Genomic DNA, 23,163 nt, shown 5'->3' with positions numbered 1-23,163 from the left:
AAAAATTAGCCGCTCACACTTATATTTTAGAGTCTCACTCCAGCCAAAGTCCCAAAGTTGGCAACCCTGCTATTATAGTATTAAGATGTGTTATTTTTCTCTTCCACAGGTTTTGTTTGTTATTGCTGCGACCTTCAACGGCTGCTGTCATCCCATCCTGGCCAAAAGAGGACGAAGGTTAAGGTTACTGACTGCAAGTCATCGGCCTACAACTTAGAGGTGCAATTAAGCTTTAGCAGTCAATTTTACTAATTTAACAAGACGTAACCTAGTAGGCACCCACAACACACAAACAATTATAGTATTAAGATGTGTTATTTTTCTCTTCCACAGGTTTTGTTTGTTATTGCTACGACCTTCAACGGCTGCTGTCATCCCATCCTGGCCAAAAGAGGACGAAGGTGCGAGAATATGGCCCATCCCCCTTCTAGCTAGTTAATTTTATGCTTTTGGTGAACAATGTTCCAATGTAAATTTAGTCTGTGCGAGCATGTGTCTGAGACTACTGTTCAGTTTATTCAGCACGCAAAGTTGCACAGTAACACTCCAAATTATCACTATCTGTGTGGTGTGCCTTACTGTACTCGGATGTACCGCAAAGCCACTGTTCTGAGAGCACATATGTTTAGAGAGCACAAACAACCAAGATATTGCAAGCCGTTGTCCACACCCTTAAAGTGTCTGGCTCAGTCTTGTGCATTCAAGTGTGAAACTGTAAACTCCCTTGTAAAGCATTTGAATTCACACTCAGAAGAAGGATTGGAAATCAAATGCCCATTCAGAGGTTGTGACTGCAGCTTTACAGTTGCGTCCAGTTTTGCCTCACATGTTTCCAGGAAACATCGAAGTAGAGGTATAGAGGACTTAGATGATTCGGTTCTAGATACGTCTGTTCCCACAGAAACTTTGAGTCGGTCTGTTCTTGCAGAGCCTTTGAGTCAGACTGAACCCAGTCAACCATGTTTAGATATCTCTTATAAACAACCTGAACAAGAAATGCAATTGGCTGTGGATGAAACCCTCTTTTTACAAAACCTTACACTTCTCTACTTGAAATTACAAGCCAAGCTATTGTTACCAGCAAGTACACTACAAACAATCATTGAGGACTTTCAAAATGCCCATGAAATTGGCCTGTCACATGTGCTTAACATTCTAAGTGAGAAATTGAAGGTACTTGGTATTCCAGAGGCCACCATAAGCAACACTATTGATGAACTGAGCAGAGGGGATCTACTCAAGCTCTATAACAGGGGAGTTCTGAGCACAGACTATAAGAGGAAGGGTGCTTTTAAAGAAAGTTTCAACTACGTTGAGCCTGTTCCTGTGTTCTTGGGAAATGATGAAAATGGCAAAGAGTGCTTTGCCCAGTATGTACCTGTACAGGAGACATTGGCTGCACTGTTTAAAAGTGAGTCTGTACGAGAACAGTATGCTGCAACACGTTTGCAACCCTCTGTTGTTAACGTCTATCAGGATGTTAAGGATGGGGAGGGAGTTCAAAGTAATCTGCTGTTAAAAACTGAGCCTTCCTCGGTTGGTTTGATGCTATACCAAGTTGCGTTTGAGGTCGTTAACCCTCTTGGATCAGGGAAAAAAAACACAAAGTGTTAGCTGTTTACTCAACTCTGACTGACATTTTACCTCACAATAGATCCACTATAGATCAGATGCAGCTTGTCCTTCTATGCCGGGAGAAGGACTTTAAGTACTTTGGGATGAACAAAGTTTTTGAACCACTCATCAAGGACCTCAAAGTCCTGGAGGAGAGAGGTATTGTGCTAAGTGAAGGCAATGTTGTAAAAGGCACTTTGGTTGCAATTTCAGGAGACAACTTGGGTTTTTTAGAAAATTTCAGTAGGACTGATCGTTTCTGTCGCTACTGTGAGGTAGACAGAGATACATTTATGAAAGAACCACATTTGTGTGGTATCACAAGAACAGTACAAGCCTACAAAAGTAATTTGCAACATCTAAAAACAAGTGGCACTGACTCAGTCTGCGGCATCAAGTCTGACTCTCCTTTCAACCAACTAACACATTTCCATGTTTGCCAGCCTGGCCTTCCACCATGCCTTGGCCATGACTTGTTTGAGGGTATTGTCTCTTATGACCTTGCTTTGTTTATTGGTCATTTAGTCAAGGAGAAGCATTTTACTTACCTGCAGTTAAATCGGTGTAAGAACCAATTCAAATACCAAGGAAATGATGGCAAGGACAAGCCGGCTGACCTCTCTGCTGGAGGCGAGAGATTAAGTGGGCATGCAGTTCAAAACTGGTGCTTTCTTAGATTGCTACCTCTATTGATAGGTGACAGGATTAAAGATCCTGCTGACAACAAGGTATGGCAGCTCATTTTGCAGCTGAGAGAGATAGTGGAACTTGTCTGTGCACCAGCCATTACAGCAGGCCAAGTAGCATATCTGAAAGTCATCATTGAAGAGTACATATGGTACAGGAAACAGCTCTTCCCTGGTCATCCCCTGAAACCCAAGCACCATTATTTATGCCACTATCCAGAGCTCATCCTTCACTTTGGCCCACTTATCCGCCTGTGGACTCTAAGGTTTGAAAGCAAACACACTTTTTTCAAGCAGTGTGCCAGAAAATTACACAACTTTAAAAGTATTTGCCAGACTCTGGCAGAGAGACACCAACTTCTGCAAGCCTATCTTAGTGCAGGCAAACTTTTCCCTCCAATTATCCAAGTAGTAAAGGGCACAGAGTTGTATGTAAATGATTACAATGACAAGATCAGGGCATCTCTTGCCAGTTATGAGTTTGAGTCACAGTCTGCACTGGCTTGTAACAATGTCACAGTGAAAGGCACAGTGTACAAAAAAGGGATGATGGTTTTGCTTGGGAGCAACGATGAAGAACTTAATGTTGGGAAAATTAACCTTGTTGTTGTTCTCCAGGATTCTGTGCACTTTGTAATGGAGAAACACACTTTCGTGAAGTTGAGAGACATGGGCATCTACTGTGAATTAGGAGTAGCTGAAGAGGATTATGTTTGCATCAAGCATGAAGATTTGCATGATTACTATCCTCTTCCAGCTTACAGAGTTAATCGCCTTTCACTTATTGCTCTCCACCATTCATTTTTAGAGACGGTTTAAACCAGGGAAGCATAGAAATTTAATTTCTTGGCCGAAATCGAAAATTTTGAAAGTTATTGAGGAGTCGTGTCTGCAGGAGCTACTGATAATGCTTACTTACAATTGTTATCTTCCCTTGTTTATTGTTAATAATTTGTAAATAAATATTAAACATTCAGTAAATTTAGTAAATTAGTTTGGGGGATTCACACAGTCATTTGATCTGCTGTTGGGTAAGGAGAGTGCAATAATAATAATGTATTTGATTTATTTGTTATTTGTTTATTGTTTGTGTATTTGTTTATTGTTTGTGTTGATATGGATCCTCCTGGGTCTGAAATAAAGAATTATATATATATATATAGCGATTTTCTCACAATCAGTCCTTGGTTACCTCCAACATAGGTTTGCAACGGTGCTGGTATTTTTTTATGGCCTTGTGTTTTTGAGTTCTGCTCCCCTGGTAGGTTAGTTTAATTAGTTTAGTTTGGTTACTTTAATATTGATTTGATTCTGGCTTGTTATTTTAGAGAATGGATCGGGAAGACGTGAAGGAAGAAATTGTTTCATTTTTACCGGGCCTCTCTCTTGAAACCCTGACTTCCCTGCAGGGAGTGTTGGAAGAGATTGGCGTGGAGAGCAGAGCAGACCTTGCCTTTGTAGAAGCGAAGGATCTGGAGAAGTACCTCAGTAAAATCCAGTGTCGCAGACTGCTGAACGGCATTAAGAATAAAGGTAAATCCAACTATGACACTGCCATGTTTTTTATTATTTTTATAGTTGAATCGTTAAAATAGCTTGAGACTTCAGGGGTTCTAGAGGTGGTTAGAGTGTCCCCCTAGAGGCTCAGTCCTCTTCACAGCAGACCTGGATTTGAATCCGACCCGGATCTACTTCTTGCTGTACCTCTATCTATAATAATTTTCCTTTCTCACTTCTAGGTCTTCCACCAGTTGAAGTAGAAGATCCTGTTGCTGTCGAATCTCCACCCCTCACAAGTACTCCCTCGTCAAGTTCCGAAAGAACTTCCGAAAGAAACTCTTCCTTTTCATCACCCACCTTGCCTGGCAGGCCATGGTATACTGACTTCCGGGTCCGATGGGTAGAGATGCCAGCAGCTATTGGCAAAGCGACGGCAGATGCAAAAAGACCATCACCAGGGGACAGAAGAGACATGATAAAGACAGTGGTGGACCAAATGTTAGTGCATGAGCAAAACCCAACAAGAGCAACATGCCACACGATCGCCCGGATGATTGTGAGAGACTGGCCAAAAAGCTTTGCCGATGTCGGACAAAAGGGAGATATGCTGGGAGACGGCTGCTACTCCCTTTTGCAACAAATAAAAACAAGAGTTGAATACAAAAATAGGAAGCAAACTCTTCAAACTCGGCGACGCAGGCAGCGCAGGCCCTCCAATGTGGCGGCAGAGGGGGCAATCGCAATGGCCAGAGGCCCAGTAGACCAGTACGGTTGTGTACGGTGGTGTCCGGAAGAACTTCCTGCTGGAGAGACGGAGGCAACCTTGGAAGAAAAAAACAACAACTACTGAACATCTACGCAGAGGGAGGGATGGGAGGGGCAGAAACGGCTGAACATCTGATGGAGAAGACCTACATCACCCAGCGCCAGTTCATAAACGGGGTGCCTGCACCAGCCATCCATGAGATAAAGGAGGATTGGCCATTCCTATTCTCGCAGAGAGGCCTTTTCTCCCACTTCAGTCTGCTGACGGATGTCTCAATACAAACCAAGTATGAAGAGGCTATGAACAGCAAGGGCAGTACCATCATTCGCTTTGGCAGCAGCTCAACCGTCCAGGGATCGGGGACGTCCTCGCTAAATACGAGCCAGAGGCGTCAGACAAGGCTGCATGTGTCCTTCTGCTACTGATGGCATATTTCAAAGAACCGAAGAATGCCATCATGCTTGAGGCTGATGTAAGTTGTTTAAAAAATAAAAAAGCAGGTTGTGATTGTATTAGACAGTAATATAATGTTATCTTTCGCACTTGTATACATTTACCAGTAATCACATTCATTCACATGTTGACACAACGTGTAGTCCTCACAATGTGTTGATACACATCTTACTCTCTGTAAACGGGCATGTAAACAGGGGGGGGGGGGGGCAGCGCACACACAGGTAGCGGATCATGAGGATATTTTCACTGATTTTGACAACAAGCGTTCTCAGGAATTGTTGACTCCACTCTTTAACTTCAGAACCAGTGGGACCAGTGGAACGTCTTATGCACCATGTTGAATCTTTGCTACAATATACTGTATGAATGTAACATTTACTTCTTACTTTACAGCCGTGTGCAACTGCCGCTGATGTTGCAACCCAGTCGCCAAGAAAAAACGTCGACGGTGTACGTTTCCATGAACACTGGAGACGTACTATTACAACGTAAAAACAGCGTGTTATACCTATAGTATCCACGCGTGCCGCTGTGGAGGCGGGTTTCGGGGTTTGGGTTTCACGGCTTTCGCGGCAAATTGTGGACACGATTGTTTAGGGGGGGGGGGAGGTAGACTGTTGTTGACCGGGGAGGGGGGGGAGACACGTTTGTTGAGGGGGGGGGGACGACACGATTGTAGGGGGGGGGGGGAACACGTTAGTTGAAGGGGGACGACGACGACGACACGTTTGTTGAGGGGGGGGGGAGACACGTTTGTAGGGGGGCGGGGGGCACGCTCGACAACGAGAGTTGGTTTTTATTGAACGCTCGACAACGAGAGTTGGTTTTTATTGAACGAGACTTCAACACGGAACAGCTGCACGAAACGATGGTCACGTCACTCTCGGTGACGGTGTCGACAACAATGAACACACGAACAATGTTAATAGAACAACACACAACCACATAACATCCCGAACCCATCAACCCCACTTAATCCTAACAACAAAACAAGTTAACAAAAGCCCCATTTGTCAACTGACAACCCCAATTCCCAGAATCCCCCGCGGCTCCGGAACACGGCGTAGCTTATATTAATCTTTATTATCCGAATGGGAAATGCAATATTTTAGGACAGATACACCATTAAACGCGTTTCTAATGACATTTCTAGCGAGAAATGTACATTTTCCTTACATAATCTTCAGTCAGTGAATGTGTATGATCTTTATTAATCTTTATTATCTGAATGGAAAAATGCAATATTTTAGGACCGATTCACCGTTAAACGTGTTTCTAATAACATTTCTAGCGAGAAATATACTTTTTACTTGCATAATCTTCAGTCAGTGATTGTGTCTGATCTTTAGTTTTATAGTTATTAGGATTTGATCGGATCGCTCGCATGTTTCAACGTCAGGTTGTTAGGCTGCTTTCGCTAAACTAGCAGCTCACGTGCTTCCTGCGTTTGTGTTATTAAACTGTTACTTTATGTAACTTTTAATGATATCATCTTGTTAGAAACACGTATATCTGAGAGGCAACCCAGTCGCCAAAAGCATTCGTTGACAGTGTACGTTTCGTGAACACTGGATTACGTCGCATTTCAACATAAAATAGCGTGTTATACACACACACACACGCACGCACACACGCACACACACGCACAGACACAGACACAGACACAGACACAGACACACACACACACACACACACACACACACACACACGGTGCATTTCGCTGCTAAAACAACAACAACAAAATATTCCCTCAAATATTATTACTAAAGAACCGTTTTCCAAAGAACGAAATGTAAACCAATGCATTCTGAATGGGAGTGTTTCTCAGATTTTTCCATGCTACACAGAACGAAATGTAAACCCATGCAAATAAAGACTTCATGGTCATAATAATTTAAATATCATTGATCTCCGTGTGTTGGGTGGTATTCTATTTTTTTCAACGGGGCTGCATCCAGTCACTTGACCGTCATGCTGCTATGGTGGTTGCTATCGACCGCCCCCTCTAATCCTTACATGGCTCTAAAAACCACGCGGCAAAGGAGCTGCCGTAAATTGTGTTGTTTTTGTCGTAAACTGGGGTCCGACGGTTAAAAAATAGACAGATATTCCGAGGTATCCTTAAAAGGCAGCTTGGATGTTTTTATTTTCTGCAGTTTAGACTTCTTCTATAACCTATTTTTGAAAGCAAAACACCAAGTTCATTGATTTAACGAGGCAGGGTTATTTGAAACAATTTATTCAATAAATATTTGTGAGAGGTCATTCCTTCTCCTGAGTTTGCTTCCTATTTATGTCTAGTGTACACCCCTACTGTCCAAAAGCATCCCCACCCCTCCCCATATGGATTTGGAGAGTTGTTGCCACGTCCCAGTGGTGGAAGTATCATATAATATGAAAGAGGGCATTCAATTATACTACAATGATCAATTAGGAGGCTGAAGCCCTAAAGGAAGTGATGCAATAGGTGACTGAGGCGAGAACATTTAAGTAAACTGTACCTTGGGGTCTCTTATATATCAAAGGGGGTTTCAAAGGACGCATACGCTTCAACCTGTGGCTCCAGCCCTACAGGAAATGACTCAGCAAGTGCTCCATCTCGTTGCACCTGCACCCAGCGGCTCGCTTGCAAGATTTTGGCCTGAAGTTCTTCCCAGACCTATACCCTAACAGTCCAACATGCATATCTGAGAATCAGGCCTCTCTTCAATAATGACAAAATGTTATGAGAGAAATACAGATTCACTTTTTGTTATCTCATAAGCGGCATGGTGCCGGCTCCTTTTGACCTTTTGACCCCAGACTTCAAAGACGTGGCCACAGGCCAGCTGTGTCTACACACATTAAGCCACAAATGTACACCTCCATCCCGCAAAAAATGGGGCCTAGAAACTAACCTCTGTCTTATGTACATTGACTGTACTGTTGGAGGTCACGCCCCTTTTCCGGCCTTTTCGAGATAGCTAGGGATGCTAAAATGTTTACACACATTTCCCGGGGCCCCGAGAACGACATATCCAAGATTTGTAGTTCTAGCCCATAGAGAAAAAAAGTTTTCCCAAATGGACTGTCATTTGGACAAAGCCCCTTCAGAAGTGTTGCCTGCGAGACCTAATGGTTCAGAATGTGGTGGAAAAACAGTTTTTGAGATAGGAAGGTCCTACCGCCCTGAAATTTGAATACCATATTCTAGGGCCTAACTGGGACCCCCGCACCGAAACTTGGCCCGGTCGGACCCCGAGTGCAGGAAGGGGGGGCCTGGACTTTCATAATCTTCGCTCGGTGAATGTAAAGGATGTTTGGTCGGATGTTATGACGAAGAATCATAATGTGAATGGGAATATTCTATTAATGTCTTGATATCATCTTTCGTCTCAACACTTCTGCTGCAGCCGCTTAAAGTCTCACTCCGAGAACCTTAAAATATGAATCAATCCATTAGAAGTATGAAAATATCTTCCCGGTCGTGCAACAGGGCAAACAAGGTGTCCTTTGACATCTACGTTTCGAGACGATTGCAACAGTGCCACACATGATCCTATGTTTCGGGGTAGTAATTAGCTGTCGATTTTGGAGGCCTTTATCAATAATGACCAGCAATAGATTTGCTTCCCGATGGAGATTTTTGACAAATTACATGTTAATTAGTATCTACACGTTAAGCTGAGTCCAATGAGATCAAGCTCGCCCTCTTGCTACACCGAGATCATGTCCTAGACCTAGGTGTACCATGTAAAATACATGTTACCATTAGCTAGAGTGTCATGCTTGGTGTCATTGGACTCAGCTCAACGTGTAGATGCTAAATAACATGTCATTTGTCACAATTTTTTATCGGGAAGCAAATCAATAGCTGCTCATTATTGATTAAGGCCTCCAATTTCGACAGCTAATTACTACCATTAAACATGTTCGAATATGCTCATGTGTGGCACCGTTGCAATCGCCTGGAAGTGTAGATGTTGAAGGACACCTTGTTCGTTCTCCTACGCCACCGGGAAGATATTTACATGCTTCTGATTGACTAATGAATTGATTCAGCTATTCCCCCAGAAGTCTGGGGTCAAAAGGTCAAAAGGAGACGGCACCAGCCCCGTTGAAAAAAATAGAATACCACCCAACACACGGAGATTAATGATATTTAAATTATTATGACCATGAAGTCTTTATTTGCATGGGTTTACATTTCGTTCTGTGTAGCATGGAAAAATCGGAGAAACACTCCCATTCAGAATGCATTGGTTTACATTTCGTTCTTTGGAAAACGGTTCTTTAGTAATAATATTTGAGGGAATATTTTGTTGTTGTTGTTTTAGCAGCGAAATGCACCGTGTGCGTGTGTGTGTGTGTGTGTGTGTGTGTGTGTGTGTGTGTGTGTGTCTGTGTGTCTGTGTGTCTGTGTGTGTCTGTGCGTGTGTGCGTGTGTGTGTGTGTGTGTGTGTGTGTGTGTGTGTGTGTGTGTGTGTGTGCGTGCGTGTATAACACGCTATTTTATGTTGAAATGCGACGTAATCCAGTGTTCACGAAACGTACACTGTCAACGAATGCTTTTGGCGACTGGGTTGCCTCTCAGATATACGTGTTTCTAACAAGATGATATCATTAAAAGTTACATAAAGTAACAGTTTAATAACACAAACGCAGGAAGCACGTGAGCTGCTAGTTTAGCGAAAGCAGCCTAACAACCTGACGTTGAAACATGCGAGCGATCCGATCAAATCCTAATAACTATAAAACTAAAGATCAGACACAATCACTGACTGAAGATTATGCAAGTAAAAAGTATATTTCTCGCTAGAAATGTTATTAGAAACACGTTTAACGGTGAATCGGTCCTAAAATATTGCATTTCCCATTCAGATAATAAAGATTAATAAAGATCATACACATTCACTGACTGAAGATTATGTAAGGAAAATGTACATTTCTCGCTAGAAATGTCATTAGAAACGCGTTTAATGGTGTATCTGTCCTAAAATATTGCATTTCCCATTCGGATAATAAAGATTAATATAAGCTACGCCGTGTTCCGGAGCCGCGGGGGATTCTGGGAATTGGGGTTGTCAGTTGACAAATGGGGCTTTTGTTAACTTGTTTTGTTGTTAGGATTAAGTGGGGTTGATGGGTTCGGGATGTTATGTGGTTGTGTGTTGTTCTATTAACATTGTTCGTGTGTTCATTGTTGTCGACACCGTCACCGAGAGTGACGTGACCATCGTTTCGTGCAGCTGTTCCGTGTTGAAGTCTCGTTCAATAAAAACCAACTCTCGTTGTCGAGCGTTCAATAAAAACCAACTCTCGTTGTTGAGCGTGCCCCCCCCCCCTACAAACGTGTCTCCCCCCCCTCAACAAACGTGTCGTCGTCGTCGTCCCCCTTCAACTAACGTGTCCCCCCCCCCCCCTACAATCGTGTCGTCCCCCCCCCTCAACAAACGTGTCTCCCCCCCCCCTCCCCGGTCAACAACAGTCTACCTCCCCCCCCCCCCCCTAAACAATCGTGTCCACAATTTGCCGCGAAAGCCGTGAAACCCAAACCCCGAAACCCGCCTCCACAGCGGCACGCGTGGATACTGTAGGTATAACACGCAGTTTTTACGTTGTAATAGTACGTCTCCAGTGTTCATGGAAACGTACACCGTCGACGTTTTTTCTTGGCGACTGGGTTGGATGTTGAGAGCACAGTGCCATTGCCGAGCAACCCCTGCTTGATTGTCCAAGGTACTGTTGATATCTGGATTTTATATTGATATTTCTAGCTGTAATAAATGTACCATGTGTTTTTTAAATAAACAAGGCGCTACACAATATTTTGAAAGAACATGCTGATCAGTGATCTAACCTGTTTTTCCAATAGTGTTGCTTGTCTCGATCTTTTAGATTCAGCATCTTTCAACAGTAGTGCCGGTAGTTGGTGTAAAGTCGATGGTTTCAGAGATTACAGATTGCTTTTATGCAGCATTCAAGGGTATTGTATTGACTTAGATTTGCTCTGGAACTGTGAACCAAATCTTGGAGACTTAAAAATGGGGAGAACAAAGAAGGGCATAATGGTTTGAGTTGTGCAATAGACAATTAATTACATCAGTAACAATGATGCTTAACGGTGTTTTGTGCACCCAACAGAGTCTTCAAGGCAGCGCTGCCTGGTTAAGGTTAGGGCCTTCCAGGCAGTGCTGCCTTGCAGACTCCGTCAGGGGCACAACACCATCGAGCATCAGTAAGTGGGTAACAATTTGTGAAAACATTCAAGGTTACTGAAACTTCTTTCCTTGCTCATAGCACCCAACTTCTTTACAATAGCGCTTTATGTGTGTTCATTGTTCTTTTCAGGTGACATGATGAAGCCAACCGCATGGATGCTCAGCATTGAACAGAAGGTTGTGATGGGACCACACCACTCCTTCAGCAACGGAATAGCTGCAATGTTTGCAAGCTATTATTGCTTCAACCTGCAGTATCCTGAGGAGGGCTCCTCCACTTTGGAGTTTATCCAAAGGTATTTTAACTTTCAAATGAACATTGCAGGGTTTCCCACAGTGCTTTCTAGTTAAAGGTGAAGTAAGCGGAAAGGTCAGTTTAGCTAACTTCCTGACACTGAATGCAGTTAGCTGTCCCCTCCCTCGTCCCTAAGTCACCACATTAATGCACTGCGGTCTTCAAGCAGCGAGTTATCTAGAACCATCTCAGATCCATAAGTGTGATAAACATGATAAAAACCATCAAAACAGACATTGGGAAGGTTTTTTTTACCTGCTCCGCCATTGTAGTCATTTAAAGATCTATTGCTCTAGGCGTGCACCGTCAGTGAGACGTGCCGGTTTGTAGCGTTCTGTCTTCTGATTGGATATCAGTTGTGGGATCCCCGAAAAGTTTATTTGCCGATTATATTGCAGAGCAGGTGACTGAGAGATCAGAGTTATGAAATGCGCACACTATATAAGTGATCACTGTATGAATATAGAGCGATTTAACACGTATATTAACATAAATAAATCGCTTACTTCAATACAGTTGAACCAAAAAAATTGAATTTACTTTAAAAATGGTCTTTCATCTCTGTGATGAACAGCAGCCTCTAGTTGTTGATAATGTCACTGTGCCTGTGACATCTTTGGTGTAAGGTATACTGCATCTGTCTTTGAAAAAAAGTATGCAATATATAAATCTATGTAAAACTGAAAGTTGTTTTCTTGTTTTATTTACAGGTGCTTCTTGAGCATCAATCCAGAGAGGGGCTCCAAAGCCAAGAAAAAGCGTGGGTTGATGAACCCACATGTGAGCACACTCTTGAGGAAGATATTGGACTTCGAATGGATTTCAATGTAGGGTGAAATGTGCCGTGACGTCAGCGTTACCAGAGAAACCATTTTGACCAGTTTCTGAATTACCAAAACAGTTGTGTTTTCAAAAGATTCCTCCCTGGGAGGGGGTTTCAAAAGTTCGCGGTTTCAAGCCTGCGTTTTCTGTTTTTTTCTGTTCTGTTGTAATTTTTCCTATAAGTAGAAATGGGTCTGGGTTGTTATTGGTTAAATGTATTAATGTTGATTCATTGTATAATTAAATGTTGAATTGAACAAATTGCATGTTTTCTTTGTTTTCCTTTTACTTTGGATGCATGTGTATGAAGTTACAGTATATTGCATGCAGGATATCCCTATATCACAGTAATTCCATGGGAAAGACAACTGTGAAGTTATAGTAAATTACTGGCTACCTAATTGCATTAATTTCACAGTGAAAATGTAAAAATACAGCCATTTAGTGTAATGTATGTACCGCAAGTTACTGTTATAACACAGCTACATATTGCTAAATCACAGCTTTTTAATGGGTATGACAACTTTGAAGATACAGTATGCAGTTGTACTTTTATTGTAATTAGCTGTGATTTATCTACTGTAAATTACTGTGAAGATAGAACAAATTACTGTGAACTATTTAATGTAAATTACTGTGAAAATAGAACAAATTACTGTGAACTATAAAATGTAAATTACTGTGAAATTATAACTAATTACTGTGAACTATTTAATGTAAATTACTGTGAAAATAGAACTAATTACTGTGAACTATTTAATGTAAATGACTGTGAAAATAGAACTAATTACTGTGAACTAGTTCAATCAATCAATCAGTTTAAACAATCAGTTCAAGTTAAAAACTCTAATTATATAGTTGACTACTGACTATGAATCGGTTCAATCAATCAGTTTAAACAATCAGTTCAAGTTAAAAAACTGTAATTATATAGTTGACTACTGACTATGAATCAGTTCAATCAATCAATCAGTTTAAACAATCAGTTCAAGTTAAAAACTCAAATAATATGGTTGACTACTGACTTCTGACTATGACTTCCATTACTTAATTACTCTGGATGAAAATTTGCTGTGAGTATTTCCGAAAAGGTTGTATTTTTCCATAATTTCATGTTTTCTAAATATGAGATTACATATAATACATAACATTATACATAAAAAACCAAGGGGAAATTACATTTTATGCTGAATTTTATGCTGAATTGATACATGTGCCAACTTTCAACTTTTTCCACTTCTCTGCAGAACTTTCCATTTAAAAAAACAGACATTTTGATTGTCATTGCGCCATCGTCTTTCTTTCTACATTAGGGATGAGTTTTCATCTGATCAGATTTGCCAATGGGGACATTGCTGTTGTCCCGGATAAGTGGTGTGATGACGGGATGGTGTACTGGCCAAAATATAAATACACAGAACGTGCCAAAAGGGCAGCTGCCAACAGCGAGGCCCATGAGCCAAACTGGCCAAAATATGATATTACGATCATCAGAACTTGTGGTATGCCAATTCATAAAACTCTAGTTTAAAGATAATTTCATGGTTTCTTCTCCTTCTGCTTGGAATAACCAATTCTGTCTAGGTTATGAAAATTTTCTTTGCCTTGCATTGTTTAAAATGTTCCATTTATTTGTGGTATGAGCAGCAGTGCTGAGTATGTAGGTTGCACCCAAGAAAAATGTACCAAACAGCATTCTGCCATTGACTCTCTGAGTCTGACTCTCAGTGCTCTGCCATTGTCCCTGAGAGTACCTGGGAGTACCAAAAGCTCAGTCAATGGCAGAGTGCTGTGTCTTTGGCGTCGCCTAGCAACCGAGTACGCTTGGGTCACCGAGTACGCTGGGATAAAAAAAAAAAACCCTGTCCTTGACAGCGGTCAATTATAGGCCTACTTAAGATCGCAAGCGTTTCTGAATAAAATAGCTTTTGAGTAGCTTAGCTCTTTTATTGACCAAGTAGGCCTAATGCGGTATCTCCATAAAAGTTACATTTTTTCAAGCATTTCTGAACAAATAAAACTGCTTGTCCCCCAGTGTTGATAGATTGGGCCGGAATCTTGCAACACTGGCGACCCCCATGACGGCAGAGGGAGAGTTATTATCATTTTGAAATAATGTTAATTATGTGTAATTAAAAAATATATATTACTTAATTCTAATTCTAATCTTATAGAAAATAATACAGTTTTAACATTTAACAAAATTAAACAAATTCAACTCTTTTTCCTTTCGAAAAAGATTTGAAGAATAATCACAAAAGTGCTCTTCAAGATGCAGAAGTGTTAGACTGTTAACAAGGCGTTAATGCTTTGAGAAATGCATTTGTCTATTAGTGAAATCAAAATCATGTTATGGCCTTGATGCCCTGGCATGTGGCCTTTGTGCCCTCAAAAAAATTGCCCCGCTGCAGGCCAAGTGGCCTTGCCCCTCATATCACGAAATTCCAGGCATGCGTACCATACAAATAGATCGCAGCAAGTTAACATTTTGGCAAGTTTGGTCTCATATGTAGTGGTTATCTGCCATCCTCTTTATAATGAAAATTTGCCATTTTAATCACTGTTTAAGTCGGTTCAGACAACTAATGGGTATTTGCGCCTGTTTCTGATTTCCTATGCTACTGTATGGAACTTGGTCCCCATCTTCTATTTTGTGTGTTCTGCAGCATCTGGATTTGACTGTTGCCCATTGACTGTTCGCTTAATCAAGTAAGATACTTTCTGGTTTCTTAAAATGTAATGTTGCAGACACATTTTCTAGCAGTTGGAGCATTTCCTGCAGAAAATGCTGTTAAATGGCTTAAATCAAGTGAAGGGATTCGGTTCATACAACTAGTGGGTATTTGCGCCCGTTTCTGATTTCTTATGCTACTGTATGGTTGGTCCCCATCTTCTATTTTGTGTGTTCTGCAGCATCTGGATTTGACTGTTGCCCATTGACTGTTCGCTTAATCAAGTAAGATACTTTCTGGTTTCTTAAAATGTAATGTTGCAGACACATTTTCTAGCAGTTGGAGCATTTCCTGCAGAAAATGCTGTTAAATGGCTTAAATCAAGTGAAGGGATTCGGTTCATACAACTAGTGGGTATTTGCGCCCGTTTCTGATTTCTTATGCTACTGTATGGTTGGTCCCCATCTTCTATTTTGTGTGTTCTGCAGCATCTGGATTTGACTGTTGCCCATCCCCTACAATTTCCTCTGCTGGGTTTGCTTCATTAAGTAAGATACTTTCTGGTTTCTTGAAATGTAATGTCGCTTACACATTTTCTAGCAGTTGGAGCATTTCTTGCAGAAAATGCGGTTAAATGGCTTAAATCAAGTGAAGGGATTCGGTTCATACAACTAATGGGTATTTGCGCCCGTTTCTGATTTCTTATGCTACTGTATGGAACTTGGTCCCCATCTTCTATTTTGTGTGTTCTGCAGCATCTTGATTTGACTGTTGCCCATCCCCTACAATTGCCTTTTGCTGGGTTTGCTTCATCAAGTAAGATACTTTTTGGTTTGTTAAAATGTAATGTTGCTTACATATTTTCTAGCAGTTGGAGCGCTTGGCCATCGAACAAATAATGATACTACGACTACTAATAATAACTACACAATGCATTTCCTGCAGAAAATGGCAACAAATAGCTAATGTGATCAAGTTTGAATACATTTGAAATAAAATATAGAATAGTTAAGCTGTTCTGTTGGCAATTTCCAGCTGAACTATAGACTGAAAACCTTTCAATCAACCAAAAACCCACCCAAAACGTATATCGCCTGACATCGGATAAATCATATACTTTATGATTTATTTTACTTTACTTGCTTATTTGTAAACACTGTACACTTGTGCATGCTTTATTTTTTTATTTAATTGACGATGAATAAATACCCCTTTTCTTTCTTTCTGCATTAAGGATGCCTTTTCATCTCATTAAATTCCTAATAAACGGGGACATTGCTGTTGTCCCAAATGAATGGTACGATGACGGGATGGCGTACTGGCCCAGCTATAAAAGCACTGAAAGGGTGAAAAGGGCAGCTCTTAATGAGGAGAAACCAGAGCCAAACTGGCTAAGATACGACGTCAATGTTGTCCGAACTTGTGGCATGCCAATTCATAAAATTTAAATATAATTTCATGGTTGCTTCTCCTTCTGCTTGGGATAACCTATTCTGTATATGTTGTGAAAAAATGCACATGAAATTGTCTTTGCCTTGCATTGTTTCATTTATACTATTCTTGGCCAGGTCTCTCTTATAAGAGAGAGACCTGAGACATCATCATCATCATCATCAATAATAATAATATTCTGTGCAGCTCTACAGCTAATTTGAAACTCATGTTCATTTTAACATAATTTAAATTCTAGACAACTACAAAGATGCCATGAGAATCTTGAAGCAGTATCAGAATGGCTGCAACACCTCAGATCTGCAATCTGAGGCAGAGCTTGAGCATGAGGTTGAGCTGCCAGATAAAAGGAACAGGAAGCCAGTGTAAGTGTGTTCTGTCTTGTTATTGTCATGTTTCTACAGTAATAGAAAGGTTTTTTCCCGTAGCATTCAAAAATAGACCAGAGATGCTTGACCTACATGTATATTTGGCAATTTTGAGATTGCAATAACCCTAATGATACGGTTACTTAACAGCCATCGTTTCGGAGACTCTGACCAGAGCGAAGAAGAAGTGGAAAATGGTGACGTAGTGTCTCAGTTCGAAGCACTACCAGTTCGAAGCCCAAGCCAATTGCAGAGTAAGGAATAATCTCTTAACATCTTAATAACAAATATATTAGAGATATGGTTAACATTCGTAGTACTAAAGATATTCCCCTCACCGTGCATCCATTCCTCCAGCTCCACCATCTCGCCGAGTGCCAGGCAGTAGATTCACTGCTCCTCAACCTGGAGAAAACTGTCTAGGTAAATACTGATAATAATTTAGAATACAGTGGCCCCATCTATCGTAACACATCAATGGTCATTCATCTCAGATTTTCTGCATACTCTATTGAAATTGCAACTTTCAAAATCTCAGCCAAATATTTTGTCAGCTAAAAACTTCTGCATTCATGCAATATTGTGAAAAGTCTGAAAAGTCTTAGCATCCAGCATGTAATATTAAATTAATCATTTATCAGTATCAAATTGTATTGAAACACATTGTCAATCCATTCATGGGGTTGAAATAGGTAGTGCATAAACATACAAATTAATGTTCAGCATGACCAGTTGTTTTACCATTGTTTGGCCCTGTAGCTCGCAGCCTACCATGGTTAACAGATCAAACATTAAATACCAATTTATCTCCCTTAGCATCTCAGCATAGGGCAGGACCTCATCACCCTATATCCTCTCAACTCCCTGCACCCGCATTTAACATCCAGAGAGTTACTCAAGGTAGGGACTGATATATTGAAAACTGAAATATTAATGAATAGAAAGGCCCTATTGGTATTATCAGTCATGGTTAACAGATGACTCTCGCACACCGCCCACCTCACTATGGGCCAGGAACTGCAGTCCCTCCTCAACTCCCTCCACCCCCGGCACCAGCCCTCAACATGGAGCCTTCTTCAAGCCTGGCCTACAGACCAACATGGCGAGGGGGAAGGATGGCCGATACCATTCCCTGCTCTGGTGAGTAATAACCGACAAATACTGGAGGGTCATTCTGTGCCACCGATTTTGGAAAAAATTCTGACAACCATCACATATTTTCCTCAAACTTTGTCTATAACTTTTGTCATTAATTAATAATGTCAATAGCTAATGACGGTATTATGAGTAATGAGGATAAACACTGAAACGTGATATATTTGATACACTACATTTTAGCTATATTTCATGTTTGTCAACAGCGGCCCCATGCTCCCTTAGCCAGTGAAAGTGATCAGCTGTAGATTCCACACACTGTTAAAAATACTTCACTACAAGTAGGCTATAAGTCCTCCAAATAATTCAGAAGAATTGCATTAGGCCTAGGCCTACTGCCATAAGCATAATAGGCATCAGTCCCAATGGTCCCGGCCAGTGTTCTAAAATGGTCCCGGCCAGTGTTCTATAAATTATGGGAAGAGCCCCCCTGGATCGGCTGGGGAAGTCATAGTCACGCTGATTACAGGTGTTTTTAAAATGCGTATACGCGGGCTCTCACATGACAGCCACGCAACGGACACATCATCTTACATAATTTGATGTATTGCTCATTGCTGTATAGTTAAACTAGCAAACCATCGCAAGGAAATGTAACAAAGCTGTAGCTGAAAGATTCATCCACAAATATCAGAATAGAAAAACACTGGCAGGGACCATTTTAGCGCATAATGGCCCTCATTTATCAAACGAACGTAGAAATGAGCGCAAATCTGAACGCATGATTCATCTTACGATAGGACCCACGTGAGATTTACGAAACCTTCGTATCACACCAATCCCAGCGTACGAAGGATCTTGGTGTTGATAAATACGGCGGCTGAGATCGATCGTAATTAACGTAACACGCCCATATAAAAGCACGTCTTCAGAAGTCTCGCCCCTAACTTTTACGACATGGAGAAACGTCCAACGGTAAAATAGAGGAATTTTTCCGAGACCCAAATGGAGACGCTCGGGTCACTGGTGGATGCAAACCGTCTGGTTTTATTTGGTAGCCTATAGCTGGCATTAAAGGCCAGCAAAAGAATGCTATATGGAAGGAAATAACTGTTGCAGTGAATAGTGTTTCAAATGTTCGTCGGGCTACGGAAGAGGTTTGTTAATTAAATTAATTAAATAATAAATTAAATGTACAACTTCTGTTATCCAGCTTAAAACATTTCACATATATGCTATTCAGGGGCGGATCTAGCCATTTTGGGGCCCTAGGCAAAATATAGACATGGGGCCCTCATTTTTGAAACACGTACACAAAACAAATAACCATCCCAATACTCTTAGAATCGCAATAAACCCATAGTGCACTGCCACTCAACTCTCCACAGTAAAATCAGTTTCCGATTTCTCCAGCCTTTGCCAAAATTACATGTTTATTACTCAAACGAGAGAGAGAGAGAGAGAGATTCAAATTTCCATTCTCTGCCAGAGATACAAAATGTTCTTGCACTTAACAGAACTAAAATACAAAATGGATACGAGTCTATGAAAACCACCATTTACATTTAAACAGGACCAATGAAAAGATTTTGTGTGTGGACAGGAATAACAGTGGGTGTGTGTGTGAGTGAAAGACAGGCAAAGCAGTGGTTCAGTGTGAGTGAGTGAGAGAGAGAGAGAGAGAGAGAGAGAGAGAGAGAGAGAGAGAGAGAGAGAGAGAGAGAGAGAGAGAGAGAGAGAGAGAGAGAGAGAGAGAGAGAGAGAGAGAGGGGGGGGGGGGGGTGTTTAGGTGTGCAAGTGGTTAAGTTCTCCATCTTCAAATGTCCATTTTCCCTGTTGCCTTCACCATTTCATGTGAGTAAAACAGTGTGTGTGTGTGTGTGTGTGTGTGTGTGTGTGACTGAGTGACTGAGTGGTGAGTGGCAAAGCTCTGTGTGTGTGTGTGTGTGTGTGTGTGTGTGTGTGTGTGTGTGTGTGTGTGTGTGTGTGTGTGTGTGTGAGACAGAAAGCATTTGTAAACACAAAGTCCTACTGTTGTCGTCTTCTCAAAAGTCTTAATATCAGAGAAAAGTGGTGAGCAGCAGTATAGAACCCCAACAGCAGAGCCTGTCGCAAGTTCAGCAGCGGAGCCCTGCTGTGGCAGCAGCAGGTGTAAAAAATGAAGTCAATTTCGGCAGTGTATCTGCAATTCTTTTCTTCTCAGCTTTTTGTTTTCGTTTAGCACAACCACTATCATAATTCCGCCGCTTCATTTTCACAGAGTCGCATCCCTCTGCTTTGGTTTGAAGTACGTTATTTCGCGCTGCGCGCGTTACTACGTAATCATATTCTGGACTAGTCCAATGCACAATGGAGGGGGGCATGTGTGCTGGAAAATTATTATTTAGGCATTAGTTCGGCGTTATGTTGATATTTTTGTTATTTTTTTCTACTAGAAATGTGTTTGTTTTTTTTACTTTACATAAGTAATGGCTGGGGGGGTCAGATTTGGGGGCCCCTAATAAAGACAGATTTGGTTGGGGCCCTAGGCACTTGCCTAGGTTTGCCTAATGGAAGATCCGCTTCTGATGCTATTGTTTGCATTCCGTTAAAGTTATTTAATTCCGAATAAGGTGAAGAAAAAATGGTCCGACATGAAGCTCAGCACCAAAAAACGTGTTGCGGCTGTGAAGCCGGCGCAGTGCGACTGCAGCGTAACTCACCGAGATGACTCTGACCATGTAGTGCGCCCTGATGTAGACGATGCCCAACGTTGCTATTTTGGAAAATAAAAGAATCGTGCGTACCCCCAGGCCATCGGGCTACCATGTTCAGGATTGACATTCTGGCATCGCAAATAATCGGAACATTAACTGAATGGTAGCTTTTGCGGTTGATGTACGCGTAATCATTAATAGATGGTTCATACGCACATGGGTACAATCAACCGCACCAATCACATTTGGAAACCTAGCAATAGCATAAAAATCCCGTTTGATTCCAGTTTGCTGATCGTTATTATATGGGAATTTAATATAACGTTCGGAGAGGGACATTATAGCTGCCAAAACTGCTGGCATGGTTCGGCTAATACTTGGCTGGGAAATAGCAGACCTGTCCCCGATCTCCCGCTGCAAGATCCCGGTGGCCAAAAATCCCAAGGTAGAGCAAACCTGCACAGGTATTGCGTTTGATCGCCTAGTTTCTCGCCTTAACTGTGGCTCCAAAGCATTGCATAGCTCCATCAGGAGATGCCTTGGGAGACGAAAACGACTCAAGAGCCATTCATCGCCCTCCTTAAAAAAATCGGCGCGGTCTCGAAAAACTCTCTCGTCTGTGCGTTGAGGTCCTTAACAGAGCCAGATCTGCCATCGCTGAGACACGACCACCTATTTGGCAAAGCTCCTGTTAATATAGACAGCTGAATAAACATTTCACCTGTCACATTCTAATTATTTTCATAGCAATACTGTTTTTAATTAGGCCTGACTTGATTGTAATTGTTTGAACGGCTGGGCTAATTCCAATTTATTTAGTAATTAATACAGATGTTGAACATGGGCTACTTGTGCTGCACTATTCATCATTGAAATACCCGTATGTTGCGCCAAAAAAACTTGCGTACACGAGCTCAGACCTGACGTGAGATTCCATCGCAGCCTGCGCTCACCTTCAAATTGATAAATGCCAAGCTCAACGTTGAAATGAGCGTACGTCCATTTTACGCACGTTTTCTGTCGTACGCTCGTTTGATAAATGAGGGCCAATGACTGCTGCCTATGCTTGTGGCAGTAATGCAATTCTGCTGAATTATTTGGAGGACTTATAGCCTTGTAGTGAAGTATTTTTAACAGTGTGTGGAATCTACAGCTGATCACTTTCACTGGCTAAGCAAAAGGAATCCCGAACAGTTGAACCTCTGAATTGATCCTGAAAGCCTATGTCCTAGAATAATTCATTTGTATTCCGTTTTAGGCCATCTCACTAAATGTCACTTAAATGTAGCCTATTTAAGCTCACCAAGTCCAGTATTCAGAATTCAAAGCATTTATTCACAAATACGTTCTATTTTTTTGACAAGCGGAGCGTCGTGTGCGAGTATGCAAATTAGCCATGTGCCCCAAACAGAAGATAGACGCAATGAACTGATTGTTGTGCATTGTTGTGGATATGTAGGCTGGTTAGTTGTGGTTGTTTGTGGTCTTAGTGAAACAGTCTTGCCTTGTAGTTGGAGAAGTTGGAGTGATTGTGTGAATGTCCGAGAGAGAGCGCATCTGCCGTGGTGATGTTGGGCTTGTTGTGGGCTTATATGTGATCAATGATGTATCTGTCTGTCTGATCGTATTAGCTGTAGATGGATGGTTAAATAATGTCACAAGATCGGTCATACTGCAGGCTCTCATTTGCAAATGCACTGATTGTGTGCCCGTCTCCGATATGCTATATACTTACCTGGCATTTATTCAGTTCATGTTCTTCTGAGTGCGCAAGAACGGTGCCAATTATTGTCGTGTTTGCATTGTAATGCACAACTTCGCCCCTCCCTGTTATAAAATAACGTGCATCGCAACAACTTTAACCAATGCAGGCTCCTATTGCTTTGCCACACACACACACACGACTCTCTCCGACCACATGTCACGGTCATACTGCATGCTCTCATTTGCAAATGCACTGATTGTGTGCCCGTCTCCGATATACCTGGCATTTATTCAGTTCATGTTCATGTTATGTAATGTTATGGCCTAGCTGGCTAGGCCTACTGCATATCGAGAACAATCTGGGGATGAGGACATACCCGAATATTGTCGGGTATTTCGCACACTGCCATCTCAATATATAGCCTAACATATACAAATATATCACTGTACTAGACACAAATGTATTTTCCACTAGCTAATGGTGGTCATTACATTGTAGTGAAACTAGTAAAGACAACACAGCTTTATGTTACAGCGAAACAAGGAGGCACTGCAGCTCTGATTGGTTAGACAGCCTTCAAACTTAGTGGTCAAGCAAAGAAGAGGGAGGGGCTCGTTCTGCATACCTAATAGCCGGAGTGAATAACTAATAGCCGGAGTGAATGACTAATAGCCGGAGTGAATGACAAATAGCCGCGGCTATTAGTCATTCAAAACCGTACGGAATTCTTGCCAAACCGTACGGATTCCGTGCGGTTTTCCACTTTTACCGCGCCATTCTAGGGCCGGATTGTGGCCTTCTTGGCTTTCCATATGTGGCGTCTGCGACTCTGCTCC

At 41.6% G+C, this 23,163-nt stretch overlaps 1 protein-coding gene and 1 long non-coding RNA gene across 2 annotated transcripts; both read left to right on the top strand.

The window, feature by feature from the left end:
- The first annotated feature begins 3,628 nt into the window (after window positions 1-3,628).
- On the top strand, window positions 3,629-12,550 carry LOC132469983 (uncharacterized). The gene is given in 8 exon segments (XM_060068132.1): window positions 3,629-3,833; window positions 4,040-4,630; window positions 4,633-4,914; window positions 4,917-5,038; window positions 5,416-5,431; window positions 10,687-10,740; window positions 11,353-11,518; window positions 12,228-12,550. Coding segments are annotated over 8 exon segments (1,554 nt in total). The 5' UTR covers window positions 3,629-3,631; the 3' UTR covers window positions 12,349-12,550.
- Window positions 12,551-16,825: 4,275 nt separating this feature from the next.
- LOC132469992 (uncharacterized) lies at window positions 16,826-17,731 on the top strand. Its single transcript, XR_009528545.1, has 3 exons — window positions 16,826-17,085; window positions 17,189-17,254; window positions 17,648-17,731. It is a non-coding gene; the product is annotated as an uncharacterized LOC132469992 (long non-coding RNA).
- The last annotated feature ends 5,432 nt before the right edge of the window (window positions 17,732-23,163 follow it).

This window comes from Gadus macrocephalus, chromosome 12 (genome assembly GCF_031168955.1).
Source record: "Gadus macrocephalus chromosome 12, ASM3116895v1".
Lineage (NCBI taxonomy): Eukaryota > Metazoa > Chordata > Actinopteri > Gadiformes > Gadidae > Gadus > Gadus macrocephalus.
This window is presented reverse-complemented; position numbering and strand designations above follow the sequence as displayed.